Raw genomic sequence first — 20,539 nt, 5'->3', positions numbered from 1 at the left:
ACTTCATGCATCTGACAAAGTGAACTCTGTCCTCGAAAGCTCGTATCTCAATAAATTAGTAAAGGCCAAATTTTAAAATGGCCGTGCGTGTAAAAATCGGCACTTATGCATGTGGCTGGGCTCTGTGTGTGCTGCGCGCATTTTCAAAAGGGCCCAGCCACGCATATAAATGCCAATATGTGCACAAGTGCCGAGCCCTGAAAAAGGGGCTGGTCGAAGGCCGGCTGGGACAGTGACCATTAGCCACTGTCCTGGGGAAGTGCTTGCCAGCCATTGGCTGGCGTGCGCAAACTACTTCTGCTCCAGGGGAGCAGTAAGTAGTAAAATAAAAAAAAACGTAAGTTGCTGGGAAGGGTTCAGGGGGTGAAGGGAAGAGGGAGGGAGTTTAGGTAGAGCGGTAGAGAAGTTCCCTCCCAGTTCACTCCTTAATTGGAGCAGACTGGGAGGGAAATGGGGGAGGCTCAATTGCGTCGCTGCACGTAGTTAGCAAAAATTTGCTCCCCCTGCACATGCTGCCCGCACATGCGCGGGCACCACGTGCTCCTTTTAAAATCTACCCCTTAATCTAGAAGGTGCCCACCCACCTCTTGTAATTCTTGTCCTAAGTTTTATTTACTTTTGTGTGTTTGCAATTATGATTGTGTTTCTGATAATTGCCTTGTTTCTTTCTCCGAGATAGTTATTGGTAGAAAGGTGAGCCTGGCTGCAAGCATGAGGATACATTATCCTGGACTTGTGTCTTGTGATGAAGACACTTACAGGAATTGTAAGATGCCATCTTACTTCTTCAGTGAGCTGCCCAAGAAAGCCATGAAAAGCGTGAAGAATCCTGCCACCATATATGAATACTTGGGCAATACAAAGAAAATGTGAGTGCTGGGTGAAAAGGACATATAGGATATGGGCTCCCTACCCATGGGGTGACATTGATGGAGCCCTCGACTGGATCTTCTTAGAAGAGTTTTCCAGAGCTTTTCATGTGCTCCCCTGAGCATGTGCAGATTGTCCCTGTCTCATCAGAATTGCATTGGCCCCCTTCAGTTCCTTTTTGCCTTCAATATCAATGGACTGTTTTTCTTTTGCGCGGTGTTTTTTCATGAAAATTTTGAACTATTTTGGTTCTGTATTTTTGTGGTCTCCTATAGCCATCGTCTCCTGGCTGCTCCTAACCCTGGTAGATGTTCCAGTTAGGTTTTTTTTTAATCTTTTCACATTTTACTTCTTTTTTGTTGCCCCCTGGCCTAAACAGCATCATATTGCTGTTACGGGTTCAGACTGTGCACACTGGTATCCTGCTCAGGAGCTCTGACCTGGGGGGCTAATCTCATATAAACATACACAATTATGGGGATTATACCTGGGGTCTTTAACCCAGGGGCTTATCCCCTACACAGAGAGCCACACACAAACTTGGATTCAGTAAATCACGGTTCCAGGTAAGAAAATAAGTTTATTTGAGTGCTAGGAGGATAGAACAAATAAAATCAGATCATATACAAGAAGTAATGGTTAATAATAATTGCAGAATAGATATAAAAAGCTTACATTTCCAAAGGATCAGCCATACCATTACGACCAGGGCTCTTTCTCACTGTCTTTCCTTATAATACTACAAGCGCTTGTGAAAGCAATGGCATTCCCTCCCCCTGAGTTCTTATCAGGTTTCAGACACAGGTATGTGACCTTGATTCTCTCTCTCAGGCTTTAGTTTAAGTTAATTGCTTGCTTTCTCATCATAGACTTAGTGGAATAACTAAATGAACAGACTCTTGCCGGTTCGTAAACATTTCACAGTGCATGACAGTAAACAGGAGTTGACTCAGAGGTTGGCCTGAGGCCTTCAAACTAGTTTGTGTCTGGGTAAAAACTTTGAATCCATATGGCCTATCCTCTATATACATTCTCAGCAAAAGTATCAAAAAATGACTCCAACAATTGCATTGGTGAGCATCAATGGCAACAGTTGGATTTATTTGTATTTTTCACTATTGCAATGTTTGATTTTGCATTACTTATATTTTCAGTGATATCAGAAGCATGTCAACAGATTCAAAGAATGTGCTTGATGCAGTCTCATAATGTAGTTTGATGTCATGATGACTACATGTGATGTCTTGTTCTGAAACAACTTTCAGAGGTGTAGCATCTGGCAAAAGATGTCCCCTAGGGATCTGAGGCCTCAGAAAGTCTTATCCAGCTACATCTGCATCAGTATCAGTGGACCTAGGAGTTACATTGTCTGCTATGGGTGATGAGACATTGAAGGAGCATCACTTGTCCTCAGGGTCCAACAATGGTAGGAGGCATAGGAGTGACTCTTCTCATTCCTCCTATCCAATGTGAGCTAAAGGTTTGTCAGCATTGGATACCAATGTGGTGCATTAAGTGAAGGCTAAGAAGCATCATCATCAGTGTAATGCTAGGAAGAAAGAGTTACTGGCAGCTGCCACACGTCCTCTGAAACAGCCTCATTGAGAAGGCTATTCACCTTCCAGGGAGAGCACAGAGCTGTGACAGTCTGCAGGGGTCCATACCACAGCCACTGCTATATCTCGGGTGACTCAGGAACATGTCAACTTTCTTTTTGAGGCCCATGCTGTCTTCACATTGGCATCTTTCAAGGAAAAATCAAATAGAAGGATTTGCAAGGTAATTTCTCTTCATCTCTCTTGCTCTGATGTATCAGTGGCATTGGTAGTGATGCTGATGGTGGCGTAACCAATCCTTGAGAACTATACAGTGGGCAACACTGGATCATTCTTGGTGTCACAAGGATATTTTCAACTATATCAACTATCCCATTTGTATGGAAGGTAACAGCAGGGAGAAAGCTTGGTGATTAGGATTCTAGGAAACTGCCAGCTCACATACCCCTCCCCCCACTACCCACCCACCATTTCATCTGGAAGTCTTACTTATTTCCAAATATTTGATATTACACTTTTTCCAAAAAGGCCTCAAAGCAGATTAGTATCAAAGAATAGTTTAACAGGTGCAAACCACCAATACAGAAAATAGGTACACAAATGATAGCATAGCACATGTTCCAAGGACTGTGTAGATATAATATATACAGTTTCAGGTGCAGCTGATATTTTTTCCTCATTAGTAAACAGTCTGTAGGAAAACCTGGTTGAACAACCATGTCTTTGCTTGTTTCCGGAAACTGAGATAGGACGGTTCAAGATGAAGGGAAAGAGGCATCTCATTCCAGATTTTGGGTGCATAGCAACTGAAAGCCCAAAGTCTTGCGCAGGCCAGTTTTGCGGAAGTCAGAGGCAAGAAGGACAGAAGGACTTTTTGGGAGGATTGGAAATCTCTGGTGGCAGCATAGGGAGGCAAGAAGGAGGAAGCCAATACTCTGGAGTCTACTTATTAACACATTTAAAGAAGAAGCAAAGGGTTTTGAATTTAATTCTAGTTTCTACGGGAGCCAGTGTAGCTTATATAATTGTTACATATTGCTTTTATCCCTACCAAGATTCTAGCCACAGTATTTTGCAAGAGTTGGAGGCATTTCATACTGTACTGAGAAATGCCATTTATTTATTTATTTATTTATTTATAATATTTTATATACCGCCGCTCATCAAAGATATCAGGTCGGTGTACAGTGAACAAGAACTTACACCGGAGCATTATACATTTAACAAGGTTATACAAGCGTTATACATTTAACAGGGTTATACAAGCGTTATACATTTAACAAGGTTATACAAGCGTTATATATTTAACAAAGGTAAGTATAAAAATATTTGATACATAAAAACAAGTAGAGAATTACAATAGTCAAGTAGAGAATTACAATAGTCAATCTGATTGGTGATTAATGTGTTAGGAATTGTGGTCCCTTGGCCCGAGGTGAGGTGGTTGTTACCTGAAGGTTTGGGCCCCACAGGTCCCCACCGTTGGGAGGTGAGGCTGGCCGGGAACAGAGGCAAGCTGGGACTTCGCCTGTACCAACCCTCGTTCCCCGCAGGTTGGGCCGGGGCCGGCTGGACTTAGGAGCACCTCTGTGTGGCTGGTCCCGGAGAGGGTAGGTGAGTGGTTGCAGAGTGTGTCGGGGAGGATAGGCACAGTTCGAGACAGGAGCGCTCTCGGAGGGGAGGAGGAGAAAAAGTCTCTGGGAGTGTAAGGCCACTGCAGCTCTGAAGGGAGTAGAGCAGGACCACGTGAGAGAGAACTTGGGATGAGGAGATGCAGGTACAGAGACACGAGTTGTAGAATACTGATTAAGGACTAGAGTGGGAAATCAGCAAAAGCTGATGTCCTGAAAGTAGAAGCTCAGGGAGGTACCCCGAGGAACGGGGCACCGAGTCACAGTCTGGTGGAGTACTGCGTTGAATCCAATCTTGAAGAGAGTAGGCACTGTAGAAATCCACAAGGAGGAGTGCCGTGGGGGTCCCAAGGTGCAGAGGACACTGCGGATGGGACTCACGATTAAGGTGGCGCTGAGCCTGGCCCTGAGGAGCGGGAAGCGCTAGGGAGAGTTCAGGTGAGGTAGCGCAGAGCCAGGGCCTGTAGAGCGGGAAGTGCTGGAAGAGAGTCCGGATGGAATTGCGCTGAGCCTGGCTCTGAGGAACAGGAAGCGCTGGGAGGAAGTCCAGGTGAAGTAGCACTGAGCCAGGGCCTGCGGAACGGGAAGTGCTGAAAGAGAGTCAGGGTGGAGTTGCGCTGAGCCTGGCCCCGAGGAGCGGGAAGTGCTGGAGGGAGTCCAGGTGAAGTAGTGCTGAGCCAGGACCCGTGGTGCTGGAAGCGCTGCTAGAGAGTCCTGGTGAAATGGCGCTGAACCTGGCCCCGATGAGCGGGAAGCGCTGAGAAGAAAGTCCAGGAGAAACAGCGCTGAGACAGGACCCACGGAGTGGGAAGCTCAGAGGCAGGAACCCGGAAGGAGAAGCGCAGAGATCCGAAGGCAGGAACAACTGGTCCGTGGAACAGGAACTGGCACCTAGAAGGAGACAAGGAACTCGTTGCTAAGTCAGTTAGCGGAGGCTGGAGGTGAAGCTTAAGTACTTCGGGCCAGTGATTCCATCAGTCGGGGATGAGCCTGGAGTTCCCGCCATTGGCCTTTTTAAGGGTGGCTAGATGGCGTGTGCGCGCGTGCCTAGAGAGGCCCAGGATCAGAACGTTGGTTGGCGGCATCCCAGCCGCCATGTGGTATGCAGGGAGCCAGAAGGAACACGGCGGCAGCGCCTGGCCACCGCCACGAGAGTACCGGAGTCAGAGAACCAAGCATAACATTGAGGTGAGTTGAGCCTGCTGCGGCCGACGGTCATAACATAATGCATGAATTACAGTGACTAGGTTGGGCTAATCAAGTTAGTTGTATAGGCCAAGTGTAAATTCAGATTCCAATACCAATGGTAATCACCAAAAATGAGTCATGGGATTATTGATATTAGTTTGAGGAGCTCTTTGATTAGGAGGAATCCATAGGCTTCCCCTATTATCTATCTCCTCTACAGGCAAGGAGCAGATCCCCAACTGAAGATCTCTCTTCTCGAATTTTGTTCAAGTAATGGTGAAGTCCATTCTCGTAGAGTTGGAAGTAGATGGAGAATCAGGAGCTTCAAGGAACTGGTGCCCATCTGTACCATCTGCAGGAAGTACAGATAAGAATGTGGGAGACCCCTTTTTCTGAACTTCCAGTCAATAAGAAGGCAGTCACAGTGTCCAAAACACTCCTGGATTTGAAAAGACCCAGCTTCACTTCCAGTCAGTAGTGGTTGAATCCTCTCTCAAAACTGCCAAAAGTTCTAGAAAATATTCCTCAGTGCTTCCAGGGAAAGTGTCCCAGACACTTGACCTTTTTGATGGAATTTTTTCAGAATGCTATGCTTACATTCCACATAGCTTCTTACCAGATCATCATGGTCTACATTCTGTGCTGGAATGGTCAAGAAATTTTGTTCACCTTTTGGTTCAAGAGAGGAATGAGGAAAGCATTCAGTAAAATCAACCTAGACTTCTTTTGACTCCGCATCAAGAGCCTTCGGCCCCGCAGTGGCGAGAACTTGTTTGAGGTTAAGGTCAAGGAAGAAGTGACTCAGATGTAAGACCACTATGCTATGATTCAAACCCCCCTGATCCACCCTCCTCACCAATAAGTTTACAAGCAGGCCGGCAAAGAGACATATTTTTGAAGAGGCATTTTCCTCTGCTTTCTTGTCCCCATCAACAGTTGGGTCCTTATCATTGCCCAAGTAGTGCGAAATCCCAGGCAGTAGCCCAGTCAAAACACAGTATGGGGATTCCAGTATGCATGGAATGCATATCCTGCTTGTTCTTGCAGAAAGCAAAAGTTGAAATGAATAACTGTTGTTCTCCAAGGGCAAGAAGGATATATGTTCTACACACACTCACCTATGCTAGGAGTTGGCTTCTGCAAATGCTAATATATCAAACTGAAGGGAGCCTCACGCAAAATTGGTAATGTAGGAACAACCTGCTCTGTGGCAAATGTAGAAAGCTCTGGAAAGCTCTTCTAAAAAGATGTGGTCTTGGGCTTTGTTGATAATGAAAATTCTACTGTCCTCAGAGAACACCTGTTTATAGTAAGCAACGTTTGCTTTCAAGGCACAATAAAAACACGACTCTTGATTTTTTGCATTTGAGGTAATCTGTAATCTTGGAAATCTGGATTTTAGTGGTACCTATGGTGTCTGGAATTTGTTAACTGTGTTAGCATCATTGGTACCACTGTTCTCTGAAGACAAGCAGTTCACCAGTCATACAAGAAGTTGATATAATTCCAATAGCACTGAGCTGGACATCCTTTTCCAGAACTTTCAGGAGATTCTTCAGCCTTTATGAAGCAGCCACATGTCTGCGTTTTGCCTCAGTCTATTTTTTAATATACATATAAAAGCGGTGTACTTTTCAGGAAAGGAAAATGTTCTTTCAGACCGAGTTGCCAAATGGAGCCTCACGTGTGGTCCCTGGATCCATAGTATAGTGAGATTTTCTCTCTATGGGAAAGTCCCAAGAAAGATCTGTTTGCAACTGCTCAGAAGAGAAAGATACCAACATTCTGTTCCAGAAATGGATCAGATACAAATTTAGCTACAGATGCCTTCACCCTTCATCAAGGGAAAGGGCTTCTATATGTATACCCTTATATTCCTCTAGTGGGGAAAAGCTTACTAAAACTCAGAGGAGACCGGGGTCTATGACTATTATAGCTGAGATATGATTTATGCTCCTTCAGGATCTATCCATATGGAAATTAATCAAGTTGGACAGTTTTTCATCCCTTATATTGCAGAACAAGGGAATACTACTTATGCAACCTCCAATCCCTTGTCGTCATTTTTGGATATTGAGAGTGAAATAATTTGTTCCTATGGTTTCTCCAATCCAGTGGCTCAAATTCTTCTGGGGTTTAGAAGAGAATCCACTAGATAGTCTTATCAAAGATAATTTTAAGACTGGCTATATAAGTGCAAAGTCTGCAGACACATTTTATCTACAGATTCTGCACCAATTTTCAAAGTGAAAGTATAGGCATCCTTTAACTGCTGTCTTAAGTGGCTTATTTTCAAAAGGAAAATTACACACATGGTTTTGAAAATGCACATAGTTCCAGCCCCTTCCTCTGCAATGCCGCTTTTCACTGCAAGTAAAGGTGCATGCATAGACGCACTATGCACATACTTTTACTCACACATAAGGCAGACACTTTCTTAAAGCCCATTTCTGTGAGGAAAGTACTTTCTTAGCCAGATAATGGCTTTGAAAATTACCCTTTGTGTTGTAAGTGGAGGAAATGTGCTATCTGGTGTGATGTCATGGTAACTGTTTGATTCAAATTTCCTGCCATCCCCTGTCATTGATGCAGAGAGTAATGTCTCATACCCCACGGATGAGTCTCATACCCCACGGATGCGTCCATTTCCGCAACTCAAAGGAACTGTTGTTCGACTAATCTTATAACTTGCTTAATTCATATACACTATGTAAATTTGTACATAATTCTTATCCTGTAAGCACCCTCTCCTGCTTTTTGCCCTTCTCTCCAGTTAGAATTTGTTTAACCTATCTTTTCTCTAACAGCCTAGTTCCACGTTCCCTGTTATAATGTAACTTTTGCTTTCTCTGTTAACTGGTTCCCCCTAGTTAATTGTAAACCGGTACGATAAGACCTGGTCTTGAGCATCGGTATATTAAAAGAATTTAAATAAATAAATGTCATGGCCTTAAATCCTATGTTTCTGCCTCATGCAAAAATTGCTCAAATACCTTCTGTATATTTCAGAGTCTCTGCTCAAACAGGAACAAGGCTTGATACATTTTGAATCTTACAGAACCAGGCCATCCACTGCAGCAGGGAGTTCTTTTTGGACTTAGAAAGAAGTGTTTCACGTTCTTCCAGAGCTAAACATTGGTGGTGTTTCCAGTTCCCCTCTGAGATTATTTGGAGAAGGAGATGTCTGATGCTATAGCAGATTCTGTCTGTTTGTGGGAAAGCATGGTATTGGGAACAGTGTGGTAGAGATGTCCACATGTGCTTCTGCTTCAGTGCTTACAGTGTGGTGTGGCAAATTGGTGTTGGAGGTATGGGAAGATGTGCTCAAAGAGTTCCAGGGTAGGGCAGCTATTTTCACAGTTCAGCTGTGCTTCTATATACCAGGATATCATCATTCCACACACTTTCGGGCCGATACTAAATCGCGCGCACAGGAGACTTTTACTGTATCGGCCCACATGCAAATGAGGGCCCGCGGTAAAAAGAGGAGCTAGGGACACTAGCGCGCCCCTAGCACCTCTTTTTTGACAGGAGCGGTGGCTGTCAGCGAGTTTGACAGCCAACGCTCAATTTTGCCAGCGTCGGTTCTCAAACCCGCTGACAGCCACGGGTTCGGAAACTGGACGCCGGCAAAATTGAGCATCCGGTTTTCAACCCACGAGTCGCAGGCCAATTTTAAATTTTTTTTTTAAATTTTCAATTATTTTTAACTTTTGGGACCTCCAACTTAATATCGCCATGATATTAAGTGTGAGGGTGTACAGAAAAGCAAAAAAAAAAAAAAAGGATTGGATAAGTTCTTGGAGGAGAAGTCCATTACCTGCTATTAAGTTCACTTAGAGAATAGCCACTGCCATTAGCAATGGTTACATGGAATAGACTTAGTTTTTGGGTACTTGCCAGGTTCTTATGGCCTGGATTGGCCACTGTTGGAAACAGGATGCTGGGCTTGATGGACCCTTGGTCTGACCCAGTATGGCATTTTCTTATGTTCTTATGTTCTCTGAAGAGAGAGCGGTTTTAAGCGGTGTACTGCAAGGATCGGTGTTGGGACCGGTCCTGTTCAATATCTTTGTGTCACCAGTCACGATCAGCAGGGTCCCAGCTCCTCGGTGTTTCCAGCGCATGGCATCATCGGGCGGCAGCGGCGTTCCACTACAGGACTCGGGCCGAGACTCCACCCCCTTTAAGCGCGTCATCTCCGGAAGTCCAGCGAATTGCGCGAGAGAACCTCAGTACTTAAAGCCCTGATTTCAGTATAACCTCGCCTCAGCTACAGGCTTCTTGTACTGGTGTGTTTTGGATTCTGTTGCCTTACTTCCTGCCTCGACCCGGACCGGACTTGGATACTCTTGCCTTGCTGCCTGCCTCGACCCGGACCAGACTTGGATACTCTTGCCTTGCTGCCTGCCTCAACCCGGACTGGACTTGGACTTCTGCTTGGCTGAGGTAAGACTGTTATCCATCAAGGATTCACTAAATCGTAACGGTTAGCTGAGGCCATGGATCCCGTGGATTTAACAGCCCTACAGGCCATTCCCGGGTTAGCTTCTCGCATCCAGCAGCAGCAGGTGGAGCTGAATCAGGTCACAGGAGTACTGGAGAGACTAGTCTCAAGAATGGACGCATTCTCAGTCTCGAATTTGGCCACTCCAACTCCTCCTCCCATAGTACGTCTGACTCCACTCCCACGATTCAATGGGAATCCGCAGTTATGTCGGGGATTTATCAACCAGTGTCGTATGCATTTCTCTCTCCAACCTGCAATCTTCACTATGGATAGAACCAAGGTCACATTTATTTTGTCACTATTGGAAGGACCAGCCTTGGCATGGGCCTCTCCTTTTTGGGAGCAAGAGGATCCATTCTTGGACAATCTAACGCAATTCCTAAGAGACTTTCGCCTAATCTTCGATGAACCGGGCCGTTCTACGTCTGCTGCAGCAGAGTTACTTCAAATAAGACAAGGGTCCCGTTCAGTGGGAGAGTATGCGGTTCAGTTTTGTACCTTAGCTGTGGAATTACGTTGGGGAGAGGACAGTCTCACGGCCATTTTTCGACAAGAACTTTCTGAAATCATTAAAGATCAACTGGCAGGACGTGAGATACCCGACAGTTTGGAGGAATTAATTCGTCTGGCTATTCGTTTGGATCTTAGAGTTTAGGAACGCTCTCGAGAGAGAGGCATGCTGTGACGACCAGTATGCCTGGCACCGACCTTTCAACAACCTATGACGAGTCCCCGGGTTGTTGAACATCCAGCAGCATCTGAGGAACCCATGCAAATTGACCGGTGTCATATAACTCCTCAGGAACGGCAACGACGGAGATTGAATAACCTATGTTTATACTGTGCAGCTCCAGGACACTTTGCTAACAAATGCCCGAATAAGTCGGGAAACTTTCGGGCCTAGGCTTGGTGGGAGAGGCCTCCCTAGGTCCTATTACCCCCTCTCCACAGATTCTACTTCCGGTGGCCCTAAAGTTTGGACTAGAGACACTTCAATGTCAAGCCTTTATAGACTCTGGAGCCACAGGCAATTTCATCGAGGAACAATTGGTTAACAAATACCGTATTCCCACCGAGACTCTCAAGACTCCTTTGGTAGTCTCATCCGTCTCGGGACAACCAATTGGAGAAAGAATTACTGCCAGGACCCAACCCATCAACATGACTACTGGAGCCCTTCATCGTGAGAATATCCAGTTATTTATCTTACCTTCCTCAGTCAATCAGATTATTCTAGGACTACCCTGGTTGAGGCAACACCAACCTCACCTGGACTGGGGTAGTTTGCAACTGGTGAAATGGAGCCCCTACTGCCAATGCAACTGTCTATCGATGGTTCATCCACCCAACCTTATCACATCTGAGTCCACGACGATCTCAGCTGCCTTACCCAAGCAATACGCAGAATTTCTTGACGTCTTTAGCAAACAACAAGCTGAGACTCTACCACCACATCGTTCCTACGATTGTGAAATCGAATTAATCCCGGGGAAGGAGCCTCCCAGGGGGAGAGCCTATATGCTATCTGAACCCGAATCAAGAGCCATGACACAATATATCCAAGAAAACCTGGCAAGAGGATTTATTAAACCTTCCTCCTCTCCGGCGGGAGCAGGATTTTTTTTTGTTAAAAAGAAGGATGGATCATTACGGCCATGTATCGACTATAGAGGACTAAATGCCATAACAAAGAAAAAATGATATCTGATTCCGCTAATATCAGAACTTTTTGATCGTCTAAAAGGAGCAAAAATTTTTTTGAAACTTGATCTGCGTGGAGCTTATAATTTAGTCTGAATCCGGGAACAGGATGAATGGAAGACGGCTTTTAACATGCATGATGGATACTACGAATATCGGGTCATGCCGTTTGGCCTATGTAATGCACCAGCAATTTTTCAGAATATGATTAATGACATTTTTTGTGACCTATTATACTCCCATGTCATTGTTTACCTGGATGACATCCTAATTTTTTCTAAAGATCTACAACAACACCAACTTCATGTCAAGCAAGTTCTACAACGTCTTCGAGACAACAAATTATTTGTGAAACTGGATAAATGTCTCTTCCATCAGAAGGAGTTACCATTCTTGAGATATATTGTTTCACAAGAAGGCTTACGCATGGATCCAAAGAAACTTAAAGCCATTTTGGACTGGTCTCAACCCACTGGATTGAAGGCTTTACAGAGATTTTTGGGGTTTTCTAATTATTATCGACAATTCATTTCAGATTACTCTACATTAGTAGCCCCCCTTACTGCCTTAACAAAGAAAAAAGCACCTATTCAGAACTGGCCTGTGGAAGCCATTCAGGCATTTCAGCGGCTAAAACAAGAATTTATAAAAAACCCGTGACTTATACGACCTGACCCAGCTAAGCCTTTCATTGTAGAGGTAAATGCCTCAGCTGTAGGTGTTGGAGCTATTCTCTTACAACCCTCTGATTCTGGAACACTACAGACCTGTGCCTATTTTTCCAAAAAATTTTCACTGGCGGAGAAGAATTACGCCATAGGAGAACGGGAATTATTGGCGATCAAGGCAGCCCTAGAGGAATGGAGACATCTTCTAGAGGGGGCCAAACATACTGTTCAGATCTATACGGACCACAAGAATCTCACCTACCTATCGCAGGCTCAACGTTTAAATCCCAGACAAGCTCGTTGGGCATTATTTTTCAGTTGGTTTGACTTTAAGATACATTTTCGGGTCGCTAAGAAGAACGTTAGAGCAGATGCATTATCGCAAAGTTTTATTCCTGAGGATACTGTGGAACCATCTCGTCATATAATCGATCCAGCCAGGATAATGGTGGCAGCCACCTTTATAGTTCCGGTGGGGAAAACGGTAGTACCTAAGAGACTTCGACAAAAAGTTCTTCAATGGGCTTATGATTCCCAGTTCGCAGGGCATCCGGGGATCCATAGAACTAGAGACCTTGTTTCACGCTCTTATTGGTGGCCTAAATGGAGATCTGATGTGAAGAGTTATGTGGATTCCTGTGCTACTTGTGCTGCCCATAAGATTCCCCGACAACGACCGGCTGAATGACTGCAACCACTACCTATTCCAAAGATACCCTGATCACAGATTGCCACAGACTTTATAACTGACCTTCCTCCATCAGAAGGAAATACTGTGATTTGGGTTGTCATTGACCGGTTTTCTAGAATGGCCCATTTTGTCCTTCTCCCCGGGTTACCCACCGCCTCAGAATTGGCTCAACTGTTTGTACGGCACATTTTCCGTATCCATGGCTTACCCTCTAGTATCGTGTCAGACGGGGGTGCAATTTACAGTGAAATTTTGGAGAAATTTATGCAAGAAACTTCAGATTAAGTTAGAATTTTCGTCAGCCTACCATCCTCAGTCCAACGGGTTAACAGAATGCACCAATCAGTCTCTAAAAACCTTCTTACGATGCTATGTGAATCAAAGACACGATAATTGGGCATCCTTGTTACCCTGGGCCGAACTATCATATAATAACCATGTTACCCAAGCAAGTGGAACTTCACCTTTCTTTTTAGTCTTTGGGAGACATCCACGGATTCCTCTTCCTATTGCCACACCCTCATCCTGTCCAGCTGTGGATAAAATGGTACAATCTATGACCAAACTCTGGGAGGAGACACGAAAATTGTTAAAACGAACATCCAGTAGACTTACAACCAAGGCCGACAAGAAGAGGAGAAAGGGTCCCTCCCTTCAACCAGGGAACTTGGTGTGGTTAAGTACTAGGAACCTTAAGTTATGTACCCCATCTCTAAAATTTGCACCTAAATATGTGGGACCATTTCCAGTGATCAAACAAATTAACGAAGTTGCCTTTAAACTCCAGTTGCCTCCCACTCTTCGTATCCGTAATGTGTTCCACAGCTCTTTACTAAAACCAGCAGTATTGTCCTGGCCTTCTAAAAGAATCAAGAAAATCACTCCCTCTTTGATACAGGATGACGTTTTTTTTATGGTTTAATGTAAACCGAATTGATTTGTAACTTGTTACAAGAATATCGGTATATAAGAGCCCCTAAATAAATAAATAAATAAATATGAGATTAAGGAAATATTGGACTCCAGGAGACTTAGAGGGAGAATACGATATTTAATAGCATGGAAAAACTTTGGTCCCGAGGAAAATTCCTGGGAGCCACGTGAGAATATCCAGGCATCTCGTTTACTTCGACGATTTCACCAAAAATTTCCTCATAAACCTGGTCCGGGGAATGGGAGGAGAGAGCCTTGCGGGAGAGGTACTGTCACCACTCACAATCAGCAGGGTCCCAGCTCCTCAGCGTTTCTAGCGCATGGCGTCATCGGGCGGCAGCGGCGTTCCACTACGGGATTCGGGCCGAGACTCCACCCCCTTTAAGCGTGTCATCTCCGGAAGTCCGGCGAATTGCGTGGGAGAACCTCAGTACTTAAAGCCCTGATTTCAGTATAACCTCGCCTTAGCTACAGGCTTCTTGTACTGGTGCGTTTTGGATTCTGTTGCCTTACTTCCTGCCTCGACCCGGACCGGACTTGGATACTCTTGCCTTCCTGCCTGCCTCGACCCGGACGGACTTGGATACTCTTGCCTAGCTGCCTGCCTCAACCCGGACCGGACTTGGACTTCTGCTTGGCCGAGGTAAGATTGTTATCCATCAAGGATTCACTAAATCGTAACACTTTGTGACATTGCAGACGGGTTAGAAGGTAAGGTTTGTCTTTTTGCGGATGACACTAAGATCTGCAACAGAGTGGACACGCCAGAAGGAGTGGAGAGAATGAGATGGGATTTAAGGAAGCTGGAAGAGTGGTCGAAGCTATGGCAGCTGAGATTCAATGCCAAGAAGTGCAGAGTCATGCATATGGGCAGTGGAAATCCGAATGAATTGTATTTGATGGGGGCAGAAAGGCTGATGTGCACGGAGCAGGAGAGAGACCTTGGGGTTTATAGTGTCTAATGATCTGAAGTCGGCGAAACAATGTGCCAAGGTGATAGCTAAAGCCAGAAGAATGCTGGGTTGCATAGAGAGAGGAATATCAAGTAAGAAAAGGGAAGTGATTATCTCCTTGTACAGGTCCTTGGTGAGGCCTCACCTGGAGTACTGTGTTCAGTTCTGGAGACTGTATCTCCAAAGAGACAGAGACAAGATGGAGGCGGTCCAGAGAAGGGTGACCAAAAAGGTGGAAGGTCTTCATCGAATGACTTATGAGGAGAGATTGAAGAATCTAAATATGTACACCCTGGAGGAAAGGAGGAGCAGAGGTGATATGATACAGACTTTCAGATACTTGAAAGGTTTTAATGATCCAAAGACAACGACAAACCTTTTCCATCGGAAAAAAATCAGCAGAACCAGGGGTCATGATTTGAAGCTTCAGGGAGGAAGACTCAGAACCAATGTCAGGAAGTATTTCTTCACGGAGAGGGTGGTGGATGCCTGGAATGCCCTTCTGGAGGAAGTGGTGAAGACCAGAATTGTGAAGGACTTCAAAGGGGCGTGGGATAAACACTGTGGATCCATAAAGTCAAGAGGACATGAATGAAGAGTGGGTGGCTCGCGGGAATGACGGCTACTACCTGGAGATAATACCTTTACTCAATAAACATACACACGGTTAATGCGACTCCAACATTGCTCTAAGACTCCAACGGCAAGAGAAAATGTGGAAAAAAGGATTTGCATTCACAAAAAAGCAGGGAGTAGCTTGCTTTTTACGGCGCTTACTACACCAAACCAAATAAGATTGATACTTCACTTTCAATGCATATCCAGCATAGCTCTCTGCTTCAACGGCAGGGGAGAAAGACTGATACTTCACTTTCAATGCATATCCAGCATAACTCTCTGCTTCAACGGCAGAGGGAATGAAAAACAACCAACAAGGACTGAATTATATAGTCTGGGTAAACAAATAAGCATGGGTGTAGCTTGCTTATTGCGGCGGTTACTACCCCTAACTAATTAAGCTAGATATTTCACTTAGATGCAGCTCCATCACTGCTCTCTACGTTAATGGTGGGGGTGGAAGGGAAATAGAACCAAAAGGTTACTAAGAGCCAAGAGTAACAGATAAGTATGATAAGTATGAGAAAAAAAAAGTGTGAAACTTGCTGGGCAGACTGGATGGGGCCGTTTGGTCTTCTTCTGCTGTCATTTCTATGTTTCTATATGTATCTTTCTCCTTCTTTGATCTTATCCTCCATTTTAGATTCCTCCATCTTAGATGGAGCATCATGTGATGTTTTTCACTCTTTCAACTAGAAAAACAGAGAGTAGGATTAAATGGACAATGTGGGCAGTGGAGTGCCTCAGGGATCTGTATTGGGACCCTTACTTTTCAATATGTTTATAAATGATCTGGAAAGAAATACGACGAGTGAGATAATCAAATTTGCAGATGATACAAAATTGTTCAGAGTAGTTAAATCACAAGCAGATTGTGATAAATTGCAGGAAGACCTTGTAAGACTGGAAAATTGGGCATCAAAATGCCAGATGAAATTTAATGTGGATAAGTGCAAGGTGATGCATATAGGGAAAAATAACCCATGCTATAGTTACACAATGTTAGGTTCCATATTAGGTGCTACAAGCCAAGAAAGAGATCTAGGCGTCATAGTGGATAACACATTGAAATCGTCGGTTCAGTGTGCTGCGGCAGTCAAAAAAGCAAACAGAATGTTGGGAATTATTAGAAAGGGAATGGTGAATAAAACAGAAAATGTCATAATGCCTCTGTATCGCTCCATGGTGAGACCGCACCTTGAATACTGTGTACAATTTTGGTTGCCGCACCCCCAAAAAAGATATAATTGCGATAGAGAAGGTACAGAGAAGGGCTACCAAAATGATAAGAGGAATGGAACAGCTCCCCTATGAGGAAAGATTAAAGAGGTTAGGACTTTTCAGCTTGGAGAAGAGACGGCTGAGGGGGGATATGATAGAGGTGTTTAAAATCATGAAAGGTCTAGAACGGGTAGATGTGAATCGGTTATTTACTCTTTCAGATAATAGAAAGTCTAGGGGGCACTCCATGAAGTTAGCATGTGGCACATTTAAAACTAATCGTAGAAAGTTCTTTTTTACTCAACGCACAATTAAACTCTGGAATTTGTTGCCAGAGGATGTGGTTAGTATAGCTGTGTTTAAAAAAGGATTGGATAAGTTCTTGAAGGAGAAGTCCATTACCTGCTATTAAGTTCACCTAGAGAATAGCCACTGCCATTAGCAACAGTAACATGGAATAGACTTAGTTTTTGGGTACTTGCCAGGTTCTTATGGCCTGGATTGGCCACTGTTGGAGACAGGATGCTGGGCTTGATGGACCCTTGGTCTGACCCAGTGTGGCATGTTCTTAAAAAGGAGAACAATTGCACTTTTATTATGATCCAATACCCCAGGTGCAGGCTTAAAATATTCTTATTTTCAACAGTTATGAGTTAAACTAACATTTCGTAGATCAGATCATAAGATTTAGACAGATACAAAAATATATTGCTGACTTGACTGTCTGTTTCACAACAATATTTTATGTAGCTGACCCTGATACATAGGCCCAAGAAAGACATAACTAGATGGTTTTCACTTATCTAAATTCCACAGCTCCCCAACCAGAAGTCTGGCTGTTGCATACCCCTCAGCAAGGGCTGTCCTCTGTCTTGGGAGTCCAGCAGGAAGCTCACCTTTGGGTGGGTTCTCTCTTCTCCCGGGCAGTTCCAAACTTCTCCAAATAGTCCAAAACAGCATGAAAATACAATCATTTTGCACAAAATACTTGGAAAATGGTTCACTCTCACTTTGGGTCCCTATTTCAACACCAGTTTCTGTAAGTTCCTTTTCATCAGAGATCACCTTTGGTGGCTGCAGGCCCTAAATGCCAAAACCAAATCCACGAGGTCCAGCAAAGCTGGGAAGCCCAAGGCGAGATTCCACTCAGTCAGAAAAAAAAAATGAAAGGTCCACACCAAAAATATAATTGCAAACAGAAAATTTATTTATTAAAAGTCCAAAAAGTAATCACAGTCCAGAAAAAGGCAGAAGAAAACCAGCATAACCGTCCAAGTGCACAACCTCTCTCCTCTAGTTTCTACAGCAACTTCTATTCAGACACCAGCAGCTTTTATTTTTGAACTTACAGTTCTGCCCACAATAGATTTCACAACTTTTCAAGGCTTTGATCCAGCACCATACACAAGGGATAAGTTGATGCTTTACAGAGTCCAGGAAACAGTGCTGGAAATCCTTCTTTCCACTGACGAGCCTTGAACTCAAACTGTGGACTTTCCAAGGCAGACAGCAGTTCCCAGACTGCACTGGAATGCTCTTCTTCCCTGGAACTCTTCCTCAGCATCCTCACTGCACTCATTCTTCAGGTGCACATGAAAGCACAGAAGCACTCGAGATGCTTCCCAGGTTGCAACCTCTGCCTTTGGCTTGTGGGAGTCTCAGCCTATATCTCCATTAGCTTTCACTCAAACAACTCCTCCAACAACAACATACCTGGTGCTTGGGGAAGTGCCTTTTATCCACTTTCTCCAGATCCATCTCCTTTGGGGCAAGGACTCCCTTTTCATCACTCTTATCCCACCTCCCAGGACCTCACAACTACTGGAAAATTCCCCATGTTAAACAATGCACCATTGAATCTTATAGTAATGCCTAAGCTGTCTTACAAAGATAAACATGAAACCACTAAAAATAGTTCCCTTGCCCTCAGCTCGGGGGTCCTACTTGTGTTGGCAAACTACTTGTCCACTGAGAAAATAATGTACTTATGGGTAAAGTTCACACACACCCTCCCTCATTAGCTTAATGACAGGACTGAGGCACATTGCAGGCTCATGCCCATTGCAGCTGAAAATTCTTCTGGAAAGCTGTTGGGATGATGCTATCCATTTATGTGACTTGTGAATTGCTCTCCTCAGAGAACACTCATTTACAGGTAAGTAACTTTATTTTGTTTAGTAATCATGACTGATGGGGCTACCTCTGTGTTTGGGGTTCTGAGGGATTCTGGGGTCTGGTATATGTAGATTTTGGTTGTTGGAAGGTATCTCTAATGTCTAATTTCCTGGGCTCTGGGAATTTGGGTAACTGTTTTCTAGGAGACCTGAGTTTTAACAATTTGGGATCTGGACTCTGGGAACTGGACACTGGGGTCATTCTGGTCACTGTAGTTGCTGGGATCTTGAACAGAGGTGAAACAGTGGTTGCACCTCTGTTTCACCTCTGTTCAAGACTTAAATTCATAAGAATTTTTAAATCTTGACTTAGCACTCTGTTCTCATTGCCCTAATCCTAGCTCTACCTTCATCAATAGCAGATATTGCACTTCTTCACCCTTACTTCTAGCACCTGAGACACAGTAAGGTGGCTGGCACGCTGTAGGCTCAGTTTAGGCAGGAGGATTATTTCAAGAGCCAGTATGCTAGCCTGTTTCTATGCTTACTTTAAAAAAAACGATGACTGAAAACTGCCTTCAGTTTGCAGTGAACTTGTAGTTTGCAGAACATTTGAAAGGCAATCAAACAACCTGAGAGAAACAGAAGGCCACAAAATCCCCAGTGTGAGAGAGACTGGCACCAAATCCTACGGTCTAAGAAAGAGAGAGACCGACAGCCCCCTTCTCCATCAGCCTAAGAACAAGATCAAAACCGCCACCAGACACCTGATGCTGACAGTAAAGCAGACTTTTATAAGACTGCCTAGCTTGAGAGAAAGAGATTTTGCTATGAGACCCTCAGCTTGAGACCGTTTTGGTTTCATAGATTGGGGAGAGGAGCCTCTGGATAAAGCACATTATGTACCAGAGATCATAGCACCTCTGCCTGCCTCCCTGTATTCTGAGCACTTACTGTGACAAATGGTGATTGCAGAGCCTTTGTAAGTAAATACAGCAGGAAGGGATAGGGGGCGGTCTAAGGATCAAGCTGGGAATCACCAAAAATTTGACAAACCCAGCATGCTTAGCTGCTGGATGAGTCGGGGGCGTTGATTCAGTAAGAGACCAAAGTATATGGAGGAGTGGTGGTTGGGAGGCAACTTGGCAGTGGTGGGGTAGGAAATAGGATTAGAAGGGGAAGTGGTGGAATTTTGGGAACTACTCTAAGAATTCAAGTCCTGCCTCTCTGCTTTCTGTGGACTCTTGGCGCAGTATATAGTTGTTAGCTGGACTTCTGGCCTCCCAGCTGCCCTACCCCCAAGTTTGGCTGGACCACTTTGGTTGGAGGGAAAAGTTGTTGGCACTTGCCCCACCCTGAAATTCATGGTGCCTCCCATACAAAAAATTCTAGAGCTGCTGCTGTCTTTGAAAGTTTGGGGTAGTTTGGAATTCCTAAGCTTTGAACTCTGGGAAATGGGATCTGTCTGACCATTCAAGCAATAAGACTTTTGTTTGTGGAGTAGCAAAGAATATATGTTTGATCTTTCACCTTTTGAAATCTGTTTTTTATATGAACTGAATTAAGCTAGTGCCTTTTCTGTCTGTCCATTTCTCTCACACTAATGCAGATTGATTGGAAAATCTTACTTGACCATGGAGCGAAATCAGAATTATCCTCTGTTAGGTAAGTGATTTTTGATGGGTCACTGACTTTCTCCTTCCTTCTAGAAGACACTGCAATCTGGATGTCCCAATCAATATCCAGCAGATTGAAATCATCTAGTAACAGCAACTTTGTGACTATAATCTGTGGCATAGCTGAGCATTCTTGGGCTGCAGACATGGAAAACACCAAGACTCCGGCCTTCTCTTTTTAAGATTGGTTTATTTACAACACAAATAGT

At 44.3% G+C, this 20,539-nt stretch overlaps 1 protein-coding gene across 1 annotated transcript in view; it reads left to right on the top strand.

The window, feature by feature from the left end:
* The window catches only part of LOC115079136 (adenylate cyclase type 10-like), a 621,147-nt gene that overhangs the window by 147,118 nt on the left and 453,490 nt on the right, over positions 1–20,539 (top strand). Inside the window, exons 8-9 of the mRNA XM_029582255.1 lie at positions 680–869; positions 20,264–20,319. Of these exons, the coding sequence (XP_029438115.1) occupies positions 680–869; positions 20,264–20,319 (246 nt within the window). The remainder of the gene's footprint in view (positions 1–679; positions 870–20,263; positions 20,320–20,539) is intronic.

This window comes from Rhinatrema bivittatum, chromosome 17, assembly GCF_901001135.1.
Source record: "Rhinatrema bivittatum chromosome 17, aRhiBiv1.1, whole genome shotgun sequence".
Lineage (NCBI taxonomy): Eukaryota > Metazoa > Chordata > Amphibia > Gymnophiona > Rhinatrematidae > Rhinatrema > Rhinatrema bivittatum.
The sequence above is the reverse complement of the archived record's forward strand: the minus strand, read 5'-3'. Positions and strand labels throughout refer to the sequence as shown.